Source organism: Hippocampus comes, unplaced genomic scaffold (genome assembly GCF_001891065.2).
Source record: "Hippocampus comes isolate QL1 unplaced genomic scaffold, H_comes_QL1_v1.1 scaffold356, whole genome shotgun sequence".
NCBI lineage: Eukaryota > Metazoa > Chordata > Actinopteri > Syngnathiformes > Syngnathidae > Hippocampus > Hippocampus comes.
Window position 1 is genome coordinate 67,178 of NW_017805633.1, and position 27,741 is coordinate 94,918.

General features: G+C 41.4%; 2 protein-coding genes across 3 annotated transcripts in view; one reads left to right on the plus strand and one right to left on the minus strand.

Annotated features, from left to right (window-relative positions):
• Nucleotides 1–3,875, plus strand: part of metap1 (methionyl aminopeptidase 1) — a 22,566-nt gene extending 18,691 nt beyond the window's left edge. Inside the window, exons 9-11 of the mRNA XM_019881685.1 lie at nucleotides 1,791–1,934; nucleotides 2,028–2,093; nucleotides 3,458–3,875. Of these exons, the coding sequence (XP_019737244.1) occupies nucleotides 1,791–1,934; nucleotides 2,028–2,093; nucleotides 3,458–3,624 (377 nt within the window). The 3' untranslated portion in view covers nucleotides 3,625–3,875. The remainder of the gene's footprint in view (nucleotides 1–1,790; nucleotides 1,935–2,027; nucleotides 2,094–3,457) is intronic.
• A 6,580-nt stretch (nucleotides 3,876–10,455) lies between these two features.
• LOC109522860 (alcohol dehydrogenase 1-like) overlaps nucleotides 10,456–27,741 on the minus strand; it is a 17,906-nt gene continuing 620 nt past the window's right edge. Inside the window, exons 2-9 of one of the 2 annotated variants that reach the window (XM_019881692.1) lie at nucleotides 23,382–23,483; nucleotides 20,129–20,270; nucleotides 19,930–20,017; nucleotides 16,061–16,280; nucleotides 14,932–15,192; nucleotides 14,726–14,858; nucleotides 10,851–10,989; nucleotides 10,456–10,762 (exon numbers count right to left, since the gene is read on the minus strand). In XM_019881692.1, the coding sequence (XP_019737251.1) occupies nucleotides 10,729–10,762; nucleotides 10,851–10,989; nucleotides 14,726–14,858; nucleotides 14,932–15,192; nucleotides 16,061–16,280; nucleotides 19,930–20,017; nucleotides 20,129–20,270; nucleotides 23,382–23,483 (1,119 nt within the window). In that variant the 3' untranslated portion in view covers nucleotides 10,456–10,728. Of the gene's footprint in view, nucleotides 10,763–10,850; nucleotides 10,990–11,122; nucleotides 11,536–14,725; nucleotides 14,859–14,931; nucleotides 15,193–16,060; nucleotides 16,281–19,929; nucleotides 20,018–20,128; nucleotides 20,271–23,381; nucleotides 23,484–27,741 lie in introns of those variants that run through there. The other variant, XM_019881693.1, reaches the window with a different exon arrangement.

Below are 27,741 nucleotides of genomic sequence, written 5' to 3' on the forward strand. Positions count from 1 at the left end.
TATATGAGCTATATTACCAATACACTCCCAATAAAGTTTCCATCTTAATTTTCATTTATAAACCAGATTCTGGTATCATGCTCACTTTCGCCAGTTCAAGTGTGCGGACAGCTGTTAATAGCTGCTCCAATGGCCCCCGACAATGGCCGTGAGGAGGGTTTATTAAAAAGCAAGAAAGAAATAACAGATCCAGGTGCGACTTGTCATGCTCTCCTGCTCTTTATTTATTTTTCAGACACATTTCCCACAAGAATCCCGTCACTTTCCACTCACACTCAATAACTGCTTTGCGATATGTGGATGAGAGACATGCTTCGCCAGCAGGCAGAAAGCTATGCTAAGCTAAGTTAGCTTTAACTTGCACCAGGACGGGTTTCAGCGTCATTTCCAAAATGAATGCACTACATTGTGTCGTCTCCAAACACCATAGAGTGCTTTCTACCAAGTAGTGGGTAGGTTGTCTTACATTTGCTCATAAGTCAAATAATCCCAAAACAAATTTTACACATAGTAGTACAATGTGACTTGTTGTCATGTACAGTACATCCTGCTTGTATTCCTCCACGGCAGCCGTATCCCATTTTACTGAGTGTGTGTTTCTGCAACAAATGTCCGTGCAGTTAAACATGCACAGTGACTAAACATGGTTCCGGGTGTCAGGAAAAAAGGTGCAAAAGTCTAATGCAAAGGTACAAAAATTGTTTGATCGCAGTAATTGCATCAAAAGGTTGAGCAACAAAATATTAAGTTAAGGGCACCATCATTTTTGTCTCAGCCTGTTTTTTTTTTCTTTTTTTTAATATTCTGTTGAACCACAATTCAAAACCAATGTCAGATTTTCATTGGTTAATTTGCAGTACATATTTGTTTATTACTTATGTGAGTATTTCGTGATTTCACTTACCATTGTGGGTGTTTCTTTGATCAACAGAGTGCCCTGACAAATTTGTCCAGGTGTGTAGGTCACAGTTTGATTCTTATGATGGGTATTTCAGCTCGGGCCAAAAGTTACCGTAACTGTGTTTTGTTTAATTTGTGAGGTTTATCACACATTGGTTCGACCAGGGGTCGGCAACCCAAAATGTTGAAAGAGCCATATCGGCCAAAAAAAGCAAAAATGTCTGGAGCCGCAAAAAAATAAAAACCTATAAAACTTACAATGAAGGAAACACATGCTGTATGTATGTAGGAGACTGGACTGTCTCAGAATTGTTTTGTTATTCATTCCTTTGTTGTGTGTTCACAAACGCCCTCATAAAATTTATTTTGTGATTTCCTCGCTTGATTTTTTGTTTTGGTGCATTATTTTCGCTTTTCTTAGTGTCAGTGAAGTCATCATGAATTTCCGTTTTTCGGAGGCTGTCTTTGAACGCCTCTCGACTTGAACGAGAAGAGAGAAGGCACGGAGTCGGAGGCAGACGTGTCTGTGTTTGTCGAGACTTTTAAAAGCATACCGGTAAATAAAGTGTACGTTTTTAAAAACCAACACCACAGCTCTCCTTTTTCGGAGCTGCAACATGTATCTATATCTATTTGAGCTTTATTAGCCTACTATCAAAATCTTTTTCCATTTTCAAACATTTTTTTATAAAGCTCCATTGAGCCACTAGATGTCGCTAAAGAGCAGCATGCGGCTCTGGAGCCGCGTGTTGCCGACCCCCGGGTTAAACACTTCTCATTCTATCTAGGACAAGCAACTGCACGCTGATTGTGCTTTCATATCGTTCCATTTTGGAATGTATCAGATGTGTGTTTGCTAACTGACATTGTTGCTCACGTTGTCCTTTCAGTGAAGCCCGGCGTTCGCTACAGAGAGCTTGGTAATATCATCCAGAAGCATGCTCAGGCCAATGGCTTCTCTGTGGTGCGGAGCTACTGCGGCCACGGCATCCACAGGCTTTTCCACACTGCTCCAAATGTGCCACATTATGCCAGTAAGTCGCTCTGACAGTTAAGAAAATATTGGCTCACTTTTCAAGTTATATGAGAAATTGTTTCTGAATTCTGTATATTTTTTTTCTCCCCAGAAAACAAAGCAGTCGGTGTTATGAAGCCAGGTCATGTGTTTACCATTGAACCCATGATATGTGAAGGTGAGTCTTCATGACTATGACATAACTTCTTGTAATCACACATAGCAAATATGTATAATATTAATAACGAAAATGAATGTGACAATATTTAACCCTTCATTCATCCATCTATTTAAAAAAAAATTTTTTTTAATGGGCTGGAGCCCGTTCCAGCTGGTTAGACTCTAAACAGGTCGCGAGTCTTTTGAAGGGCACATATAGACAACCATTCACATTCACATGGCAACTGTTGGGAGTTCTTCAAAATAATTCTCAAATGATGTCCCATAGAACTGTCCAACTGAATACAGTGGTACCTCTATTTATGAAATTAATTGGTTCTGCAAGAAGTTTCTTAACTAGAAGATTTTCTAAGTAGAGATGCGTTTTCCATGTAAATGCCCTAATTCATTCCAAGCCCCCCCCAAAAAAATTCTGACATAAATGTTTCCGAAAGCATCAAAATGTATCATATAATGTAACAAATGCATGTTACAATTAGCTGATTGCACAGTAAATGAGAGTTGTGCATAATGTAATAAACAACAAAGAGAGTAAAGAATAAAAATGATGGTTATTTAACTTTACTGCGTCCTCACCGTTTTTTGCCCTCTTGAGTCCATTTTCTCTCTCAGAAGTGTTTTTTGCCTGGCGTTTTGTAAAGAACTGATCCAAGGACATTTGCTTTTGTCGGCTTTCAACAATCCTTTGAAAATATCCAAGGCAAACATCAGCGTCATGAGCAATCGCCTGACATGTGAACACTTTTTCTGAGTAATTCACATTTACGTAAAACTATCGGAATGCCTCATGGGCCGAATGACGAGGACGCTGCATAGACATACATCTATCCAACTACACACATCGACACATTTAGTAGAAATCCCTCTTAGCCAATGGGATGCCAGGATGATGCTCGGGAATAGCCAAAGGCAGAGCAGCTATAAGTATGTTGCGTTCAGGAAACTGAGCTGCAAATAGCAGCTCATACTGTATTTTTTACCTTTCATATCTTGAAATTTCTTTTGTAACAAGAGACAATATTTTCCTGTTGAGGCGTTCCATAACTTGACAATTTTGTATGAAGAGATGTTCGGAAGTAGAGGTACCATTGTGTGTGTGTGTGTGTGTGTGTGTGTGTGTGTGTGTGTGTGTGTGTTGAAGAGATGCGGAAGTAGAGGTATCAGTGTGTGTGTGTGTGTGTGTGTGTGTGTGTGTGTGTGTGTGTGTGTGTGTGTAAAATCCTGAAATGAATCAAAATTGTGATATCTGTCTGAAAAATTGCACTTCGTTTTTTTTTTTTCCCGAAAATGGCACAGCTCTGGCTTGATGAATCTTTGTCTTAGCTGTGTTGTGCCCAACACCTTGTGCATTCTTTATCTCAGGCGGCTGGCAAGACGAGACCTGGCCCGACGGCTGGACAGCAGTCACCAGAGACGGAAAGCGCTCCGCTCAGTTTGAACACACCCTTCTGGTCACAGACACGGGCTGCGATATCCTTACCCGCCGCCTCGAAGACAACGGTCGGGCTCATTTTCTGAGCCAAATGTAGGCTGGACTGGAGCTCATGCGCACGGAGGACTGGACTCAGCGGACGTGTTGGCATCCAGCTTTTCTGGGTTTCTTGTACTCACTCGCACGTTGAAACAAGAGAATACTGCTCAAGGTGGCTCTCATGTTCTTTCAATTAAATATCAGCCCTCAAATTAAATGGACATACTTGAATTTGTTACGTGTGGATTGATTTGATAATGAAATGTGTTTTTGTTTTGCCAAAGGAAACATTAAAATATTTATGAAGAAGTAATTTGTGCAGTCATCAGGCTCAGATAAGTAATAATGGATTCAGGTGATATTGACAGTAGCTATGAAGGGTGACTCCTGAAATGGTCAGCAGGGGGCACAATATCTGCTTGAACTTTAAAACAGCTGAAACAAATATTTAAAAGTTCTTTTTAGGATTCCTAGTTGTACTGAGAATTGTGAACGGATATTTTTAACTTTTGGTTTTTATCCTCCTGTGTTTCTGCAGGTCAAATTCACCAATTTTGAGGTTCACAAGTACTTTTTCAGTATTAAACACTCTTGAGTACACACCACTACAGGAGAAAAAAAATGTAGACAGTTACAAAACTTTCTAAGCCAGTGGACATTTTGAACACGCATGCATGGGTTGATGTGTGCAAACATAATAGCGCACAATCGAAAATGAGATACTTTTGGAATATAATTGTACCCAGCAAGCTGTGTTTCTTATCCGCAGTGGCCTAGGTCAAAAATAACCACGGTCACAAAGCTGCAGATATCTGTTCAATTTTTCAAATTTATCCCAATATATTAGAGGGCTACTGATTGCCAGAAGTAATAAATGCTGGTATGTGTCAAGGTTAACCTTTTTGCACTCACTTGAAAGATAAGTAATAAGTATGGCCCAGTTAAAAAAATATATATATATGGAAAAGATGAATACAGTATCGGCAAACTTTTTTTTTTTTTTTTTACATGTATGAAGTGCATTATCTGGACCAACTAATCCCATGGTGAAAATAAATCCTTTGCAGTTGAGTACAATCGAACCTCAGTAGGTTTCCGTCAACAAAACAACTTGTGGTCTGAGCTACATTTCCTTTGATGGGCTAAATCCTTAATGCATGAAGGGAGATGAATAAACGATAGCCTACATGCACATGTGTATTTTTGACCTATTATAGCATGAAAGTGGGTCACATTAATACAGTCGTGACAAGCCGTACATTGCATTATAAATATACATATTCTTTTTCTCTCGAGGTACATGCTTTGACTTTCATCACCATTGCCTCATCAAAGCAGTGCACCACGATTCATGATAATTATGAGAATGCATTTTTTAGGGGCACCTTTCATGTCAGTCAAAGTCATCGAACAAGATAAAAAGGACAATGTAAAATTAAATACACTTTTAAGAAAACTGCAAGGAGTGACAAAGTAGTCAAAAACAATAAAGGAGATGAAAGAAACCAAACTGGGGATGCCTGTTTCAAAAGGCGTGTTTTAAGTCGTGATTCGAGATGTTTCGTGCCTTTGAATAGAAGGACGATGATCTCGGAAAAAATGCTGTGTGTAATGAATGAACAGCCAGTGAAGGTGCTGTCGAACAGGTGTGAGGAGATCTTGTCAGAATGCGGGTGGCAGAGTTTTGGTTCAATTGCAATTTACGGATGTATTTGTGCGGTAGGCCAGCAGTAATTAAGACGGAAGGTGACGAGCATGTGAATAAGGCTGGCATTGTTGTCTAACTTGCCTACGTGATTTGAATTATGCAACTCAAGCATCTGGATAGTCACAAGCACAAAATGTACAGATTGGGTCAATTATACTAGACAATATTATCCAGAGTTTATGGATATCCTCGATTGCTAGTTAGCCAAGCGCAGGGCACAAAATACACAATTTTACACATGCATATTCAAACCATGTTATACTACACAGCAACGGTCCCCAACCCCCGGGCCGCGGACCGCTCTCGGTCCCTGCGTCATTTGGTACCGGGCCGCACAGAAAGAATAAATAACTTACATGACCTCCGTTTTATTTATTTCAGAATCTGAGAGGTTTTTATTTTGAAAATTTACCCGATTCTCTGTTACATCTGTCTACAGCACAGGTGTCAAACTCAAGGCCCGCGGGCCAAATCTGGCCCACCACATCATTTCACGTGGCCCGCGAAAGCACCTGTCAACTTCCACGATCCTTTCTAAAATGTCAACCAAAATGTTAAATTCTCATATGTAAAATAAGAGATAGATTCGAAGCATTTTCTTGTTACCAAACCCCTCATGATAGTAACTTAAACAGGAGTTGAATCAACAGTTAGTCTTGACTTCTTTATATGGTTTCAGTCATATCGGCCCTCCAAATGAAACGGTAACTAAAATGTGGCCTGCGCCATAAATGAGTTTGACACCCCTGGTCTACAGTATATCACTCTTGGCGCAGGTCAGGGCGCGCTTCTCCGTCACGTGATAGGTTACAACTAAAATGAAACCCAGAAGCGAGCAAAATGAGTTTTAAAAAAAAAAAATGTCTTTGGGAAGGGGAAAAGGCCCAGCCGGGAGACAGAAGAGAAGCCTACCACTTTTAAGAAAAAGAAGGCTACATTTAAGAGACAGGATCAGGAGTCTGATTTAAAATTCGGATTTATCCCAACGGGAGATTCCCACGCACCAAGCCCACTCTGCATAATATGCAGCAATGGTGAGTCGTATTTTTTATGGGCTTTGTATTTGCGGTGTATCTTATTTTGAAGAAACGTTACCCTAGCTATCAGAGAGTGTTGAGGTCAGATAGGACGTTTCTCGTGTCGCGATTCGTGTTTATTATGATGTTACGAAAATCCCAGTTTTCATGCAGGTCATATCATATTATTTTGTTGTATTTATCCGTCACACCTTAAAGATCGCTCCCGGAAAATATTGTCTGACATTAAACCGGTCCGTGGGGCAAAAACAGTTGGGGTGGTTCAATTGCAATTTACGGATGTATTTGTGCGGTAGGCCAGCAGTAATTAAGACGGAAGGTGACGAGCATGTGAATAAGGCTGGCATTGTTGTCTAACTTGCCTACGTGATTTGAATTATGCAACTCAAGCATCTGGATAGTCACAAGCACAAAATGTACAGATTGGGTCAATTATACTAGACAATATTATCCAGAGTTTATGGATATCCTCGATTGCTAGTTAGCCAAGCGCAGGGCACAAAATACACAATTTTACACATGCATATTCAAACCATGTTATACTACACAGCAACGGTCCCCAACCCCCGGGCCGCGGACCGCTCTCGGTCCCTGCGTCATTTGGTACCGGGCCGCACAGAAAGAATAAATAACTTACATGACCTCCGTTTTATTTATTTCAGAATCTGAGAGGTTTTTATTTTGAAAATTTACCCGATTCTCTGTTACATCTGTCTACAGCACAGGTGTCAAACTCAAGGCCCGCGGGCCAAATCTGGCCCACCACATCATTTCACGTGGCCCGCGAAAGCACCTGTCAACTTCCACGATCCTTTCTAAAATGTCAACCAAAATGTTAAATTCTCATATGTAAAATAAGAGATAGATTCGAAGCATTTTCTTGTTACCAAACCCCTCATGATAGTAACTTAAACAGGAGTTGAATCAACAGTTAGTCTTGACTTCTTTATATGGTTTCAGTCATATCGGCCCTCCAAATGAAACGGTAACTAAAATGTGGCCTGCGCCATAAATGAGTTTGACACCCCTGGTCTACAGTATATCACTCTTGGCGCAGGTCAGGGCGCGCTTCTCCGTCACGTGATAGGTTACAACTAAAATGAAACCCAGAAGCGAGCAAAATGAGTTTTAAAAAAAAAAAATGTCTTTGGGAAGGGGAAAAGGCCCAGCCGGGAGACAGAAGAGAAGCCTACCACTTTTAAGAAAAAGAAGGCTACATTTAAGAGACAGGATCAGGAGTCTGATTTAAAATTCGGATTTATCCCAACGGGAGATTCCCACGCACCAAGCCCACTCTGCATAATATGCAGCAATGGTGAGTCGTATTTTTTATGGGCTTTGTATTTGCGGTGTATCTTATTTTGAAGAAACGTTACCCTAGCTATCAGAGAGTGTTGAGGTCAGATAGGACGTTTCTCGTGTCGCGATTCGTGTTTATTATGATGTTACGAAAATCCCAGTTTTCATGCAGGTCATATCATATTATTTTGTTGTATTTATCCGTCACACCTTAAAGATCGCTCCCGGAAAATATTGTCTGACATTAAACCGGTCCGTGGGGCAAAAACAGTTGGGGACCACTGCTATACAGTATCGCTTATATTAATTACCGGTAGCCGGAGACAAAGGAAAGTCAGAACCTCATTGCTCAGTGATGCGGTTCTGGTTTGACTGTGTATATGACAAATAAACATCTTGTATCTTGAATAATGAAATTTACCGAAAAAAAACATGATTTTTACATTTTCTTTGTGCCTTGATTTAATAAGGTGACTGCTATTACTGAAGGGTGTTGACCTTCTTGACTACAGTGTGCTGTACATGGTCCTCTGGCCTTTCTGTAAACAACCCATTCAAAGGCGCCTGCTGTGCAGTATCCACAGGCTTCGCAGACGTGTGCTCCGTGAGCAAGCTACTGAGCGACCAAGTGAATTAAACATCCTGGGGGGAAGAGCTGTCAGTTTCTGCGGCGAGTGACATTTCATCAAGCTTTGACCTCCATCAAAGTGACACCAGCAACAGGTGGGGGGTTTAGGGCTTGCCTTCCCTCTCCTACACATGCTGGGAGCAAAATAATGTACCGACAATATCAGACAAGTTCGATTGAACGCTAATGCAACCATTACTATGAGGGCTGAGAATTTCAATAGATGTCATTGACGTAACCATGATGCAAGATGGAATTATGGTCATAGAGTGTTTTGCCCTACAGCCATGAATAAATCAAAATCAGATTTATTGGTCAAATATGTTAATAGAGTCTGCTGATTTTCATCCCAACCGCTTCACACTTGGCTGCGAACTGTTCCAGTGAGAGTTGAGGATCCCTGCTTGGAGAAGCCATCAGTACCACATCATCTGCAAAAAGCAGAGATGCAATACTGAGGCCACCAAAGCGCACCACCTCACTGTCTCAGCTGCACCTAGAAGTTCTGTCCATAAAGGTAATGAACAGAATCGGTGACGAAGGGCAGCCTTGGCGGAGTCCTGGGACCACTTCTCGCTTTGCATCGTTGACGTTTTGACGCTGTTAACGACTGTACTGTTTTGGACAGTACAGAAACAGTTCAGAAAGACTTTTGACAGTTTTGACACGTGGAAGACCAGACCTCTAGCCAGCTACAATACAAATACATTCCAATATCAACAATAAACCAAATAGGACAAGCAGAGATTGACCACAGATTGAACAGTTAGAGGGCAATTAAAAAAAAAGAATACAAGCTGATTAAAAAATGGCTTTTGTTGAAACAAGTGACCTGCACTCATGATGTCCCATGTCATTTACAAGGTAATTTCCATTTAATTAACTTTTCATGCTTGTCAAACTGTATAATTTAGTACACATCAAGCACAAAGAGAGACTAATGTTACGTTGCCTTACTTCATAACAGAGCAAGGCTTCTGTTGTGACCCAACTGCTGGGCTGTGTTACACGAGAGTGCAGTGACCGCTCAACTCAGGTGTACTCTGGCACATGCGATGCAGCCCAATTAATGTAATAAAAGTTTGACACAGCGGGTGTGTGACGTAATAAATGCAACACACAACTAAACGCTATTGAAATTCATTGCCAATACTTTTAAATATCAATACTGATTTTTTTTTTTTTTTTTTGCAGTCCTATGTGGTAGAAGTCATAATTAAATCCAACATTTTAATTTTTAATTTAGTATATGCATGACTGAAGCCAATTCTGGTCGCCCCGTTTTTTTCAAAATGTATGTATGTATTTATTTATTTAGGGCAGCCCAGTGGTCCAGTGGTGCGTTGACCTCACAGTTCAAAGGTCGTAGGTTCAATCCCGGCGCCGGCCTTCCTGTGTGGAGTTTGCATGTTCTGCGCGGGCCTGCGTGGGTTTTCTCCGGGTACTCCGGTTTCGTCACACATTCTAAAAACATGCATGGCAGGTTAATGGAAAACTTGAAATTGACCCAAGGTGTGAGTGTGAGCTTGGATGGTTGCTCATCTGTGTGTGCCCTGCGACTGGCTGGCATCCGGTTCAGGGTGTCCCCCGCCTACTGCCTGAAGACGGCTGGGATAGGCTCCAGCAACCCCGCGACCCTTGTGAGGATAAAGTGGATTGGAAAATCGATGGATTTATTTTTTTATTCATTTATTTTTTTTATCTTGATTGGTGTCATGCATAACTTTGAGCATTTTCTAATTATTATCAAACACTAAAAATATGACCTTGAGATATTGAATGGAGTTAAATAAAACTAAATGAAGTCCAATAGTATTTTTTATCTTTAATTTAGTTTCAGTGTGTTTTCAATGTAACACTTGATGAATTATAATCAGCTCTCGCTCTCTGTGTCTAGTTCAGGCCACACTGTTGAAGCAACAGTTGAGAGGAAGAAAATAGCTCATATATTCCTTTACATTGTGTACAACGTTTTTCACCTCACCATAATAATTTTGAATAATTGTATATTACATTTCTTCAGGGAAAACGTACATGAATTCACAATTGGTTTTGCTCTGCTAATTATGAGGAGCCTGTCAAGGCCGAAAATGCCTGGGCCGTTTTTGTATTTTTATATTTTGGTCGCGGTTCACCTCTGTCCTAAACAGTATTGGTTCTGCTGTCGAAAAGGAAAATATTTGAGAATATGGGACAAAACACAACCAGAACACTGGGAAGTCTCCAATCTTTCATTTATTTTTATCCACGGATGCTATGACACGCTGAACTTGATCTCCTGTGAACATGTTTCAAAATGGGCACAAAAAGTAATCCCTTGGCGTTGTCCGCATTGTTTCAAAGTCCTTCTTTGCATTCATTAATGCGTGATGTTCGAGTGTGCCGATTCATCATGAAGTCTTGACGTATCATCTCATTAAAAATACAGAAACCATTAAAATTGTGGAAGTCTGTGTTGGTATGACAAGATAAATTCCTTGAACAATTGAGTTACTGTGGACTAACACTCAGGACAGTTCGGATACTGTGAACAGAAGGAGAAGACAAACTTACTTTTTAACATTGTTAGTCATTAATTACTGTAATAATTGAATAGTTGGAGTGTTTTATACCTTTTACCCTGCTTCAGCAGTTCAATGGCTTCATTGATGTGATCCAAGGGCATGTTGTGAGTGATGAACTCATCCAGCTTTATTTTCTTGTTCATGTAGGCTTGAACCATTTCAGCCACGCCGTCTTTACCCTTAAAGCCTGATTTAGAAATTGCAAAAAAAAAAAAAAGTTAAAATACAAGTGCGAATAAAAAGGAGAGTTCAAATGCTGAAGGTTCCGTCAGCATTTGTCAGCTGCCTCAAATGCTGAAGGTGTCTGATTTTATTTTTTATGCCCTCATATTGGAATGAGGGATTATCCAAGTAAAACCAAAACAGAAAAGGCCCTTACACGAAAACTCTCAGGATTTTCTGAACCCCTCACCCAAGCCAGCTAAACCAAATGACTGCCTTTAAATGTAGCGCCAATCATGGCCGACTGGAGTTAAAAAAGGGCCAACTTCTTAAAACCGAGGCAGTGACAACTTAAAGGAGTCCCTCTAACACCGGTTTAGGAAAATTCCTGTCCGCTCCGATGACCCTTTGAATGGCGAGTCTGCCAGGACTTTCCCGATATTCCTATCGGTCAGCAGGATCTGACTGAGGATACACATTCAATTCACAGGCCTCAGCTCTGGTGCACAATTCTGCAGTTAGGATGCCAATTTCAGACGCCCTCAAAACTTGTGACATCTGTGGCGTTGTGCTATGGTGATAAAATTGAACATTTCAAAGTAGCCTTTAAATGTGGCTAGCCTATGCACACCGATGGAATAATCCATTCATCCATCCATCCATTTTCTGATCTGCTTCTCCTCACAAGGGTCGCGGGGTGTGCTGGAGCCTATCCCAGCTGTCTTTGGGCAGTAGGCGGGGGACACCCTTGAACCGGTTGCCAGCCGATCACAGGGCACACAAAGACGAGCAATCATTCATGCTCACAATCACACTTAGGAACAATTTAGAAGTCTTCCATTAACTTGCCTTTGGAATGTGGAAGGAACCTGGAGTACCCGGAGAAAACCCACAGAGGCCCGGGGAGAACATGCAAACTCCACACAGGAGGGCCGGAATCGAACCCTGCATCCCTGAGGCCGACGCGCTAACCAGTATTCACTGAGCCGCCTTGTGTAATAATCATTTTTTCTAATCAGCATCTTGACATGCCACATGTGCAAGGTGGAATAGATGATCTTGAGAAAGGAGAAATGCTCCCAAACACTGATTTCTACAGATTTGTGAACAATATTTGAGGGCAATGGCCTTTTGTGTATGTCAAAAAACTTTTAGATCTCTGAGTCCTGCTCACAAAAAAATGGGAGCAAAAACAAAAATGTTATATTTATAGTTTTGTTCACTGTACTTCACAAATGAAGTGCATGTCATTTCTTCCAAAAGTGTCAATATAGTGAATGAAACAATTTAGAGTTGTTTCTTCTGGTAACATTAAACAAATACTTCTACTTATTGCTCAACAGAATTTGCAGGTAAAATAATTTTTGCACCAAAGTCCAATGGACAGAACGACTCTCGTATAATGTACTTTTAAAAATTAAATCACCATTTCAAATCATACAATCGCTGATGGTGTCGCGGTACACACGCCGAACCTGCGTGTGGGCAGCGTGGGATTGTTTCCCATTCAGTGACGTTGTGAATGCGGGTGCGAATGGTTGTTTGTCTCTATATGTGCCCTGCGACTGACTGGCGACCAGTCTGCCTTCCGCCCGAAGTTAGCTGGGAAAGGCTGCAATAACTTCTGCAACCCTGTTCAGAACATGCGGTGTTGAAAATGGATGGATGGGTGGAAATCATACATACTAGGGCTGTGCACAAATTGTTTGTTTCAAATTGGCCATTGAAAACAAACGCCCAGGTTAGAATTTTGGGGGATAGTACATTATAGTCATAGCATATTGTCGCATGTGCTATCACAGGGGAATGTTTGAATGGCAACACTCATGTCTCGGTATGTGTGATGTAATATGTAGGGAAGGCTTATGCAGCGTGTGAAAGTGCACGATGTTCAAGTGCGACACGCAAAAGGTAATAGGCATTAAATTTAAATGTTAAGCAGTCAGTCAGTAAAACCCAGCTAAGCAGTTTATCAAGACCTTTGTCGTTACTTTGCAATTGACCTCTCACACCACCCTAACAACAAAAGAAGGAGTTTGCAAATTTAAGATGCTGGACGTGAGAGATGAACTATTTTAGCACAAGCGAGGACGAGGCCAGTGCAACGCAACAGGATGGACCTAAAATAGGACCAAAGGCAAAAAGCAATATGCCCTTGGCCAGGTCATAATTAGGGATCCTGGAGGTTAAAGTATGTTATTTTGAACTAAAAAGGAAAACCTTTCCGTAGGTTGACAAGCTGCATCAACGGCCTAATGTAGGCTGCACTCTGATACTGTATATGTTCAAATAGGCGAATATGAGACTTTGTAAACCACATTGGACAAACACACTGAAACTAAATTAAAGATAAAAAATACTATTGGACTTCATTTAGTTTTATTTAACTCCATTCAGTATCTCAAGGTCATATTTTTAGTTTTTGATAATAATTAGAAAAGGCTCAAACTTATGCATGACACCAATTAAGATAAAATAAATGAATAAATAAATAAATCCATCCATTTTCCGATCCGCTTATCCTCACAAGGGTCGCGGGGGGTGCTGGAGCCTATCCCAGCCGTCTTTGGGCAGTAGGCGGGGGACACCCTGAACCGGTTGCCAGCCAGTCGCAGGGCACACACAGACGAGCAACCATCCAAGCTCACACTCACACCTTGGGTCAATTTCGAGTTTTCCATTAACCTGCCATGCATGTTTTTGGAATGTGGGAGGAAACTGGAGAACCCGGAGAAAACCCACACAGGCCTCGGGAGAACATGCAAACTCCACACAGGGAGGCCGGAGCTGTGAGGTCGACACGCAAATTACTGGACCACCGGGCCGCCCACATTAGACTGCGTACCATGAAAATAGAGTGCTATATAATTGCATCCCATTTACCATTTTGATCAAGTTGGATTTTTCATTCAGTTGGATTATGACGTGTATTTCATCAAATGTATAATTCATTCAAGGTGGAATCGGAATTTGTTCATTAAAGTGAATGTGGAAATTAGATGAGAGTCAACGCTCTAACACCTACATACAGTTCATACATTCCCCTAGCTGCTTCTCCTCACTCAGGTTGTGACCATGCTCGATCCTATGCCATCTGTTTTTGGGTGAGATGCAGGGTCCAGCTCTACCATACCACTGATCGCCAGCCAATTTCTCTCCCGGGTCTAAAGCGGGGCTTGGCTGATATATAGGGAGGCTGAGAAAGTAATGTATAAATATATTTTAGAATATCAAGTAAAAGCCTAGATGCTGAATTTTAGCCGAGGCAAGTTTCTGATGCGGCAACAGCCGCCCCGAGCCCAGGTGGATTTCGTAAATTTAGCAAAATAGACGGCGGCCCGGTAGTCCAGTGGTTAGCACATCGACTTCACAGTGGAGAGGTACCGGGTTCAATTCCAGCTCTGGCCTCCCTGTGTGGAGTTTGCATGTTCTCCCCGTGCCGGCGTGGGTTTTCTCCGGGTACTCCGGTTTCCTCCCACATTCCAAAAACATGCATGGCAGGCTGATTGAACACTCAAAAATTGTCCCGAGATGTGAGTGTGGGTGTGGATGGTTGTCTGTGTGTGCCCTGCGATTGGCTGGCAACCGATTCAGGGTGTCCCCCGGCTACTGCCCGAAGACAGCTAGGGTAAGCTCCAGCACCCCGCGCGACCCTCGTGAGGATAAAGCAATTCGGAAAATGAATGAATGAGTAAAATAGACATATGAAATTAACATACTGCCATCTGCTGTCCACCAGCAGAATCCCTCAGCTCATTTACCTCCAAATATGGAGCCCTTCCATGTGCGTCCACTAATGAGATCAGTCGGACGAGCACAGAAGTCTTCCTTGTCAGTCCAGCCAACGATCACACTTACTCCCCAGGCAGGTACGCAGGACTCCAATGCAGAACGCTAGACAGGAAAGGGCACGGATTGTTTCGCAAAGCATTTCAAAATTGTCATTCTTGAAGAAAATGTTCCTCACCATAAGTTTTACATCCCCCACACATTCCAGGGAGAAGTCAACTCCACCATTAGTCATCTCGGAGAGCACTTTGCTAATTGGTTTGTCGTGATCCTTTGGGTTTACAAAGTCGGTGGCTCCAAACTCGGTGGCTTTCTCAAACTTGTCTGCGTTGATATCCACAGCGATAATTCTTTTGGCACCAGCATATTTGCAACCCATGATTGCAGCCAAGCCCACAGCTCCTAAACCGAATACAGCACAAGTGGAGTCTGGCTCAACCTGGAAAAAATACATACATATACAAATTTTTTTTTTCAATTCTTATACTGCTATGTGGTGTGCTCAAGTAGTTCCCTTAATTGTTCTGAGCCACATTGTTTTCTGTGTCATTGTTAGAGTGACGTTTTGTAAATTGAAGCTTTTTGTGTGTGAAGTTGATTGGCAAATGCTTGTTTGTTGCGCAGATACGAGAATGAATGCGGCTCTGCTGCTGCCATACTTTGCTACAGGTAATGTGTATTTCTTTTCAGTTTTGCTGTGTCTTGTTCTTCGTGTCTTGATTTTTCATTCGTTGACTGTGTTCGTGGCGCGAACCCCGCAGTTCACCGCGGCCGCCATTCATTGGTCACATATCTGCTGCGTGGGGTCTGTGCAATGACACTTTGTAAACGGGAGGGAATGTGTTCAAGCACGATATTTCTTTTTTTTTCACTAAAAGTACCATCTATCAAGCTTATAGGTCATTAATTATGCTCGCAACGTGGAACGATACACACTGCAGTCTATGTACACCCCTTTCGGGTTTTAAGATAACATGAGTGCGTTTAATAAAATGACCCAATCAATTCACTTATTTGATGAATTGAAGGTGGCAGTTTGAAAGTTGGAAGCAACTACAAGCAGTGCATTGTATATAGCCAGTCTTTTTTGTCATCTATTATTGAGGTCATGTGTTTCTGTACTGATGTGTGGTGTGGTATATTATGGAGAGGACCTGAAATGGATGAAAGTGATGCAAAGTTGATTCCAACCACACAGGCTTTTTTGCTGGTCCTTTTCCATATGTTTCCATCTTTTCTTTCTTTCAAAAATGTCACAATTCAATTCTAATGCAAAGATAAAAATGCGCGAGATTGTCTCCTCACACCTGAGCATTATTGACTGCCGCTCCAAATCCTGTGCAGATACCGCAGCCAAGAAGACAGACTTTCTCCAAAGGGGCAGCGGGATCAATCTTGGCCAGAGCAATCTGATTAACCACACTGTACTGTGAGAAGGTACTGATTCCCATGAACTGCAGCAGCTTCTTTCCCCTGCAGTTTAACTTGGAGGTGGGTGCTGTACTCACGTTGTGAGGAACAACATCCCTAGACAAGATGAAAGTGTTGGTGTCAATATTCTGGATTCTGGATTTAAGGATTACCGTATTTTGCGGGTTATAAATCGCAATTTTTTCATAGCTTGGCCGGGGGTGCGATTTATACCCTTGAGTGGTTTGTGTGTTAAATGAAAAACACATTATATCATTTCACATGTTATTTTCACATTAAAATGCAAGAGGGTGCTCGAGCCTGTGTTGAGACTTTCTACGTTGGCGGTACCTGTACTCATAAAAACGACTGACGATGACTCTGACGTGAGCGATGTAGAAGAAGCGCCGCAACATCTACCTCGGGCAGGGGTCGGCCACCCAAAATGTCGAAAGAGCCATATTGGACCAAAATAAACAAAAAACAAATATGTCTGGAGCCGCAAAAAATAAAAAGCCTTCTAATGAAGGCAACACATGCTGTATGTATCGATATGAGCTATATTAGCCTGCTATCAACATGACTAAGTTGGCTACAAATCCACAACGAGCATTCATGATTACGTTTTTTTTCCCACGGGTGCCCAAACTTTTTTGACGGCAAATCTACTTTTCGAACAACCAACCTCCCGCAATCGACGCGTTAGCGCACACGCGCGCATACGCACACACTTACACACGCATTCCGTAATAATCAACAGCCATAACGGCCGCTAAGATGAACGAGGCACGGGACACACTTTAGAAGAGTGCTAATTATCGTAGCTCACGTGTACACGCGCATACGCACACACTTACACACGCATTCCGTAATAATCAACAGCCATAACGGCCGCTAAGATGAACGAGGCACGGGACGCACTTTCACAGAGTGCTAACTATCGTAGCTTACGTTGTACCATTTAAAAATGTTTCTCTTGGCCGCCCAGATTCCCATTCTAAGCAAGTACCCTCGGTGAACTGTACATTAAAGGCAGCTGGGGTTTTTTTTTAAATAATTATTTTTATTATTTTTTTTTATTCAACAGCCCCCTGACTGACATCCAGCACTGCTAATAGAAACGTGTGTCGCAGGCTTTCTTTTTAATAATTATTTTTATTATTTTTTTTATTCAACAGCCCCTTGACTGCCATCCAGCACTGCTAATAGAAACGTGTGTCGCAGGCTATGACGCAAATATTCATTGACGAAATGTTGACATTTAATATTTATTTGACACTTTTTTTACAGCATTGGAAAACGTTAATAATGTTTGTGTCATGTTTGTCCTCTGACAGAAACCATATTAAAACAAAAAAGAAAATACATTTCCTACCATCTTTTTCCATTTTCAAAAATTTTTGAAAAAGCTCTAGGGAGCCACTCGTGGGCGCTAAAGAGTCGCGTGTTGCTGACCCCCGACCAAGGGAGTTCGCAGAGTTCTTTAAAGGTGACACCGAAACTGAAGATTTCATTGGATTTAGTGATTTGGAGTGACACTCATGGTTTAGTAAACTTGTTAACATGTTCTTTATGCTGTAGTTATCCAAATAACTCTTAATATGTTACATGAGCATACCAGGCATGTTCTCCGTTCATTTGCGTCATGTAAGATACGTCGCGCAGGTTGTAATTTATTCAGCCTGTTGTTCTGTATTTTTATTTGCCTTTCAAGATGTTCTTGGTGTTGGATTTTAGGAAATAAATTTACCCCCAAAATTTGACTTTTACTCCAGTGCGACTTCTAGGGTTTTTTTTCTTCTTTATTATGCATTTTATGGCTGGTGACTTATAATCCAGAAAATATGGTGCCTTTGCTCAAAGCGTATTCATATTCGAATCTACAAACAAAAGTCCTTGTGCCGACATCTGGTCTATTCAAAGCATCTTTGTGGTTGGTTTCAAGTTGTAATATATTTTAAAAATGTTCATGAAATATTCACTTCATTATTTTCTCCTGCATTATTTTATAGTTCAGAACATGGAAAGAGCTCCTTATCTCGTCACTGGATTCAACTTTCCGCCTTTTGGCAATACGCAATGAGCAATCACTTATCTCACAAAATGAGTCTTCTACCGTTTTTGTTCACTGTACCCTGATTGAGATGCTGTATTGCAGGGGTCCCCAACCTTTTTTGCCCCACGGACCGGTTTATGTCTGACAATATTTTCAGGGACCGGCATTTAAGGTGTGGCGGAAATAATACAACAAAATAATATGGTACGAGCTGCATGAAAACTGTGGTGTTTTCGAAATATAATAATAAACACAAGGAGTGTCTAATCTGGCCGCAACACTCTGATCGCTATGGTCATGTTTAATGCCTTCAAAATATGATAAAACGCAAATTCAAAGTGCACGAAAGTGACGACTCACCACAGCCCCGAGCTTGATTTTCTGCAACCAGACAGTCCCATCTCGGGGTAATAGGAGACAATGACACCTCAAGTGTGTGGTTTATGTCCAGTCTACTTCGTAATTTTGTTTTAGTCGCCGTTGCTGCAGAAAACCCCCGCCTCACACAGGTAGCATGTCGGAAATAGCAACAGTGCTACTGTGGCGATCTCAGAATATTCAGCCATAACTTTAATCCAGTTGTCTCGAACGTACTTTTAAGGCCGCCGTCATTTGCGATCTCCAGCAGTTTTTTTTACTCATTTTGCAAGCTCCTGCGTTTTGTTTTTAAGTAATCGGTCACGTGATGGAGAAGCGTAGCTTGACGTGTGTCAAGCGTGACACAGACGGATGTAACGGAGAATCCGGTAGTTTTTCAAAATAAAACATCTTTCGTATTCCGAAATAAATAAAACGGAATTAAGGCAAGTTCTTTCTGTGCGGCCTGGCACCAAATGCCCGGTGGACCAGTACCGGTCCGCGGACCGGTGGTTGGGGACCCCTGCTGTTTTGAATGTTTGCCTCCAATAGCAACACACCTGTCGCTTGTTCCAAATCGGAAGCTTTTGAGAGTTGAGGCAGCTGCGGCAGTGTGCTGGTGTGAGACTTCAGCATTCACATTACCGTACTTATTTCCATGTTATTTCCATTTTATCACATTTCCAGATTGGGGCTCCATTTTAATTTTATGCTTCTGGGTTTTATCTCCACTTCCGTACATTTAGTTTGGTTCCTATCGTTGGTATTGTTTTGTTTACTCTTCTTTTCTGTTAGTTGGCCATCTCTTTCGGTTCTTGTGTGAGAGGATGTTTTAGTTTATTTTTTTTTTTTTTTACATCAACCTTTTGTCGCATAGCGCATGCATCTTTTTGTTGTGAAGATTCTAAGCTATTTAATAAACTTGCTTTTTACATTTGGAAGTGAGTCTGCTCTGGGATCCTTTTTTTGCTGAGTATAGACCGACCATTATCACCCCCAGTTCAAGAGAAGGAGCACTGTGATGTGCAGGTATGCGTGTATGGCTACGCACCCTTGGTTCCGACAGCGGCATTTTATGACATGACCATTGTGCCGTGGGATGCATGTATGGGAAGGATGCTAGTCAGCTAACACTTTGCGAGCCCATTGTTTTGGCATCAAACATGTAAGCTGCTGGAGAGCATGTTCGTGAGATTTCTATATTACCTAGAAAGTAGAGATATGATTGTCCATGACCAACATGGTCTTAGGAAAGTGAAGGGGAGGCATTCAAGAGGCAAAGATCAATTATCTTCCTTGAACCCATTTAGGATCTACATTTAGGAGGAGAGGGTGGTTGCTTGTGGAGCTCACCATGCTTTTTCACACTGGTTAGTTCTGGGACTCTTACAGAAGCGACATTCTCTACACTGGGAGACGATCAGAGGGACAACTTTGTCGCCTAAAAGACAAAAACAGTGCTGAAGTGACACAAATGAACAAACTCAAGTGTGGTATCAAATTCCCTCATATTTTGAAATAAATATTAGGTCTAGGATCATTCCAGACTGACCTGGCTGAAATTCAGTGACTCCAGGACCAACACTCTCCACAATGCCTGCACCCTCATGGCCAAGCACCATTGGGAAGAGGTCTTTATTCTCCGTTTCATACAGGTAGAAGAGGTCGGTACGGCAGACACCTGTTGCCACGATCTGTTCCAAAGAGAAAGACTTGTCAGTGAAAACACCCGATTAAGTGCTTGGTGATAGTCGCACATTCATTTCAATAATGGCGTTCTGATCCCCGGTTACAGAAGCTAAATCGAGGGACATGGCATGCCACCTCTCTGGCAGGAAACGAGCCCATGCTGGTGCGTAAGGCAGAGAAATTCCGACTAGATATAGTCCGACTCGCCTCCACACACAGCTTGGGCTCTGGTATCAGTCCACTCAAGAGAAGTTGGATTCTTTTGCAGTCTGAAGTTGCTGACGATGAGAGGTGCAGTGTTGGCGTGGGCATACTTATTGCCCCATGGCACCTGTACATTGGGGTTTACCTCAGTGGATGAGAGGGTAGCCTCCTTCTACCTGCGGGTGTGAAGGACAGGTTCTGACTTATTCGTGCCTGTGCACCAAACAGCAACTACGAGTACCCACCCTGTCGGTGTCCTTGGAAGGTTTGCTTTAGAGCTCCTTCGTTCTGCTGGGAGATTTCAATGCTCAGACAGACAATTATAGTGAGACCCAGAAGGGCGTGATTGGGAGGAATGCCCCCCTCGATCAGAATCCGAGTGTTGCTTTGTGACTAGACTGTGCTGGTCAGAGATTGTCCATAATTAATACAATGTTCAATTATAAGAGTGTCCATATGTGCACTTGGGACCAGGACACCCGAGGCTTAAGTTCGATGATCGATTTTGTGGTCATGTCATCAGATTTGTGGCTGCATGTTCTGGACACTCGGGTGAAGAGAGGGGCGAAACTGTGATCTTATCAACACCTGCTGGTGTGTTGGCTCCGTTACAGTGGGAAGATGCCGGTCCAACATGGCAGACCCAAACATATTGTGAGGGTTTGCTGGGAACATATGGCAGAATCCCCTGTCAGAAAGAGATTCAACTTCCACCTATGGCAGAACTTCGCCTATGTCCCGGGGCAAGGTCGGGGACATTGAGTCAGAGTGGACCATATTCTGCACCTGTCAGGTTCTGAACCGAACCAAATAATGTTTTGGATTCCAGAAAGCGAAAGAGAATGACGTTTGATGAATGATGATTGATCATTCTGACTTTGAAGGACCTTCATCAAAGATGGGAAAAGAGCATAATTTATAACCTGGATTTAAAAGCATTGACACTTTCTTGGGATATTTTGAATCTTTCATTCTTATTCTCTCTGATACTAACGGATACCAGCAAATCGTGGGACCATTTCATATACAAGTACAGAGTAAAAAAAAAAAAAGCTTTTTAAGGATGATTTTGGAGGGAGTTGTATTATACACGGGTGTGTGTGATTTATGGGATGGATGTTACGGTAATAAAACCATACACAACATATCGATTGTTGTGGTGGTTATGAATTTAATTTAGGACAGTGCAGTTACTTTGGCTTGTGTGTAAGTTGGGGCTGCTTCTTCCGTTTTGTGATGGTGGAGAAAAAAAAAAACTGTTCCGTATCCTAGTCCTGTGGGCTATGTGTGCCCTCTTGCACCTGGCAGATGGGTGCAGATACAGCCTGTAGTGCAAAGGTTGTTTCACCCTGCTCGATGGTGTTTGCACAGCAAAGGCAGCATCTTTCAAAGATGTTTGGTTCATGCAGTTCATCTTTCTGCAGCTCCGGTTGTTATTCTCTATGCAACTGGCATACCAAGTATGGTAATTATACAGTGTGGAAGAACAGTCATTGGAGCTGTGACAACATAACTTAAGCAGCTCGTTATTTCTCTGTTGGTGTAAACACCACAGTATGTTTTCAAGACTAAATACATTTCTGATTTGTCCCTAAGATAATGAACCATCCAGAATTCTCAGGTCATCTTGGACAGAAATACTTTCTGTAATCGTTCAAGCCAGACATGGGGAGGCACCACATTTCAAGAACAAACTCACAGGATACAGATTTGCGCCAACTCTGTTCTTTCAAATTAGGACTAAAGACTTTTCCATTCACCGATTACATTTAGTAGATCAAATTTATACTCACTCTGCACTGTAACTTTTCTTTACCCGTCTTATATCATTGTTTTAATCCATAAATCCATCCATTTTCTAATCCGCACACCCTATGATTGTCACGGGCGTCCTGGAGCCCATCCCAGCTGTCTTTAGGCAGTTGGCGGGGTACACACTGAACTGTTTGTGAGCCAATCGCAGGGCACACAGAGACGAACAACCATCCACGTTCACAATAGGGACGATTTAATGTGTTCCATTAACCTACCATGCATGTTTTTGGAATGTTGGAGGAAACAGGAGTACCCGGAGAAAACCCACGCACGCACGGGGAGAACATGCAAACTCCACACAGGAAGGCTGTAGCACCTCTGCACTGTGAGCCCGACGTGTTTATCACTCGACCACCGTGCTGCTCCTACTGTTTTAATATGGATTTACATTTTCAACCAACCTCCTATAACCTTTTTTTAATAGCATTTGGGGCTTTAAATGTCGGTTTTTGCTTCAGATTACCACATTTTGTTTTTACATTTTCTCATGATGCCTTTTATGCCATGTGTTACGGACCTTGAAATGCCTTGTCTGAGATGTGCTTCAGAAATATAAATACCTTGCTTAACCTATTCCTAATGTCTTACATAAATGAGTCTGGGGTGTATTCCGCATTTCACCCAAAGTCACCTGAAATAAGTTCCAGCTCGCCTATTACCCAGAGTCGAATCAGCACTACATAATGGATAGAATTCATGTTATTCTGTTTGAGTCTCCTTGACATTCCCCCAACACCATAATTAATAACTTGAATCCTGTCATCTTGCATTAACCTTCATGTACCAGTGTCACACATTATGATTTAATAAGACAGGCTTGTCGTCCATGTTGACTCAAACAGTCACAGACAGGCATAGAAGAGGACGTTGTTGGAAATGTGTTGAGTCATGGATGAAGCACCTGTTGTGAATTTTGCAGAGAGTTGTGGAAAAAATACCGACGTGTTGTCCATGTGTAAAAGTTAAAAGGTAAAAGTTCACTTTGAATCGTATATTCTAATGCATATGAGGTTCATCCTGAATTTTAGTAATTTGAGTAATGTAAGTTATGATTGAATGTACAACACATTAATAAGGTGGAATCCCCCTTTTCTCACCTTGACTCGGACCTGATTGGCCTGCGGCGGCTCGACCTCAATCTCTTCAATTGTCAAAGGCTTGTTTGATTCCCAGGCCACTGCTGCCTTACACTTGATGACCTGAAAAGCAGAAACAAAACACATAGCACAAGCACTTGAGTTATGAGTAAGCTTCAGGCTCAAACATTTTTGAGACAAACGTTGGTTGGGTTTTTGAAATATGCTTCTTGGCATTCACACAAATGTCATCATTTGCTCCAATGTTGGGTGTGACAAAATTCTGTTAAAAGTGTACTATACCACTGAGTACAGTGCAGTGAAGAAATTATTCATATCAGCGGTGTCAACCCAGCTAACTTAAAGCATGACTGGTGTTTTGGTGAGTAGAGCTTCTTTAAAGCCTGTGTTCCTCGTTATTATAATGGACAGTATCTCGCCTGTCACGCGGAAGACCGGGGTTCGATTCCTTGATGGGGAGTTGATGTGATTTTATATATTTTGGTGATGCAGTTTTTCACAGCAAATCAAAAGGGATGAGAGATTGTTTCCACCCAGTTTCAAACTGGGGACCTTTTGTGTGTGAGACGAACGTGATAACCACTACACTATGGAAGTACTATAAATGGTACGAAAGTGTTTCATATCAAGGCTGTCATCCCAGCTAACCGATAGCATGGCCGGAGTTTTGGTGGGTAGAGTTTCTTTCAACCTTGTGTTCCTCGTTAATTTAGTGCACAGTACCTCCTTCTGTCAAGCGGAAGACCAGGGATCGATTCCCTGACGGGGAGTTGATGAGATTTTAATTATCTTGGTGATGCAGTTTTTCACAGCAAATCAAAAAGGATGAGAGATTGTTTCCACCCAGTTTCGAACTGGGGACCTTTTGCCAGCTAGATAAACATGATAACCACTACAATATGGAAACAGGTGCCTTAGGAGTTTTTCATGTTAAGGCTGTCATACAAGCTAACTGATAGCATGGCCTGTGTTTTGGAGGGTAGAGCTTCTTTAAAGAGCCTGCTCCTCCTTAGTATAGTGGACTGTATCTCTGCCTGTCACGTGGAATACAGAGGTTCGATTCCCTGACGGGGAGTTGATGTGATTTTAAATATTTTAGTGATGCCGTTTTTCACAGCAAATCAAAGAGGATTTATCACACACAAGGATTTCTTTTGATCAAACCAATTTTAACATCACACAGAGACTACCCAAGGAAATGCATAATGCAGTTTCTAAATGCCAATTTTATTCAGGCATAAAAAAAAAAATCCAACACTACCTGTCCCTATGTGAAAAAGTAAATACCACCATGTTCACTCACAAAGTCATGTGTGACTAATGACAGTTTTGGGAAAGCTGAGTTCAATTTCACAGGCAACACCCTATGATCACATTTGTTGAATCAAGAAATCACAGAAGTAAGAATCAGAAAAAGTAAAGTGGCGACAAGATCTCAAGAAACAAATGCATCATGCCGCGATCCAAAGAAATTCAAGAAGAAATTAGAAAAAAAGCTATTGAAATCTATCAGTCTGTAAAACGTTCCAAAGCCATTTCCAAGGCTCCAGCGAAACACTGTCAGAGCCATTTTCCACAAACAGAGAAAACTGGTATCAGTGGCAAACATTCCCAGGAGTGGTTGACCAGCTGAAATTACTCCAAGAGTGCGACGACGACTCATCCAAGAAGTCAGAAAAGAACCTAGAACTCCAGTCAGTTCAGGTCAGCGTTCACAACTCTAGCATCAGAAAGACAGTGGCCAAAAATGGCATCCATGGGAGAGTTCTCAGGCAAAATCATTGCAGTCCAAAAAGAACACTATGGCTTGTCTCACATTTTCCAAAAGACATCTTGATGATCCTCAAGACATTTGGAAAAGCATTCTGTGTCTGATGTGTCAAAAATGTAATTTTTTGGAAGATGTGCGGCGCATTAGGTCTAGGGTAAAAATGGCACAGGAGTTCTTCCTAAGGACCAGAAAAACTTGTTTTGATTGATGGGACAATGAATTCTGCTGTCTACCAAGAACTCCTGAAGGAGAACGTCGGACAATCAGTGTGTGCCCTCAAACTCAAACGCTCTAGAACCATGCAGCATGACACTGATCCCAAGCACAGCAGCAAGTCACCTCTGAATGGACGAAATTAAGTTTTGGAGTGGCCAAGTCAAAGTCCAGATTTGAATCCAATTGAGATGATGTGGTATGACCTAAAGCGGGCAGTTCATGCTAGAAAACCCACCAATATGGCAGAGTTGAAGCAATTCTGTGAAGAAGAGCAGCCACAATTACTCCAGAGCAATGTGAAAGACTCATCACCAATTCTCGCAAACGACTGATTTCAGTTATTGCTGCCCAAAGGTGGCACAACCCATTGTTAGGTTCAGGCGGCAATTGCTTTTTCACATAGAGACACATATTTGTGTGTTTAAATAAATTGAAACTACTTTTTTTTTCTTGGGTTGTCTCTCTGTGATATTAAAATTTGTTTAATGAACTGAAACCTTTGTGTGTGATAAATATGCAAAGAACACAGATATCAGGAAGGGGGCAAATGTTTTCTAACGGCACTCTACTTGTACTTGATAAACAAGACAGGCTGTGAACGTTGTCCTCCAATAAAGGTTAACCTTTCACAGACTACATGTGGATGTGCATGGAATGGCCTTGTCAAATGACATACAATACAATACAATACATCCTGATTTATATAGCGCTTTCACAACAGCTGCAGCTGTAACAAAGCGCTTAACAAAACAGTTATCATAAAGTAAAATAATAAAAACAACACATCACATAAAACACGGACATGACTTTGTTTTTCCGTTAACCATGGTCACGCTGCCAAGACTACCAGATAAATATTGCTCTGTGTCTTGGACTGAAAAAAAGAAAAGAGATCATGGGCCCATTCCTTCCCAGACACCTCACGAACAAACATTGAGCATGTCACACTGCACAGGCTATGATGCATCAAGACAACTCAAAATCAGCTACTTCACGGTACGTTTGTCTGCGACACATCTGTGGGCTCAAAATTGGGCTACATTTGTGTAGTCTAACGTCGACTTATGTAGTATGTTAGATGTATTAAAAAAAACACATCTTACATTTTTTTAATTAAAAGGTTGACATTTTTTCCTTAAAATAAATGAAGAAAAAAATAAGATAATCCAAAATAAATAAAGCTAATGTTAACGTTTATAAACAAACATTCAGACACTACCTTTTTTGACACTCCGCTTTTTTGGAAAAGCTAGATTACCTTTGCTGAGTCTTCATTACATTTAAAATGGTTGTACATTTCATCAAAATAAACTTTAGCATGCTACAGTCAGCTTTTATCATATTTAACAGAAGCTACTTTATTTGGAACATCATATGATCAAACCTGAAAAAAAGCAAAGCAAACTACTGGATGATGACATGATGGTTTGAACCCAAACTTGCTAAAACTTTGTTATCTTGTTGCAGAAGTTGATTGCACATATGTGGCACTCTAAATCTAAAATGTGACCACATTGTTTTCAGTTATTAATTAGTAATTTTTCTCCATTTCAATTTTGGCCAGTATTTTACCCCCTTTTTACGCACATTAATATGTAAATATATAGTGCTTTCCTGAATTTTGTAACGTAGGAAACTCTGGAAAGGGAACTTTCAGTTGCGAGGTGCTGCCATCTAATGGTTTGCGTGGCGGATTTCCTATATTGCCTCAAAAACAAATTGGACGTGAACAGCAGTGGTTGTGTCTTTATTATTTCCCTTCTCTCTCTATATATATTTTCAGGTCATTCCACGGTGAAACTTAACCAAAAAGTACCTGTAAGTTCTTACAATATGTTTTATTAGTGTGTAGGACTGTTACTGAGTTTTGTAAGCAGTTTTTTTTTTTTTATGTTAAATACATTATTGGTTGGTCGTGGCCTAGAGGAGCAGTGAGGAGCACTCCCAATGGTTCCTTGGGCTTCGCCAAAGTATTCCTCATCTTTCATGAGGTTTACAAAAGCAGCTATGTAATTTTCCTATTGTATTGTATTACCTACAGGTAATAAGCAAAGTTTCATGTTTCCCCCTAGACAACGTCAAAAGTATATTTCAGATAGATAAAATCAAACAACTGTACTATAAAGTGTCAAACCCGGATTTATGCAGCTAAAATTAGCAAAGCTTTATCACAGTGGTGTAGCAAATGCACTTTTATTGTACACAATGATGTATATTTGTTTATGAACAAGTAAAAGTACAAATTACTACTACGGTCGGCCCACAGCTTGGACCCGTAACCCCATTTATAATCACCACACCCACACACACCCACACACACACACACACACACACACACACACACACACACACACACACACACACACAAAAACA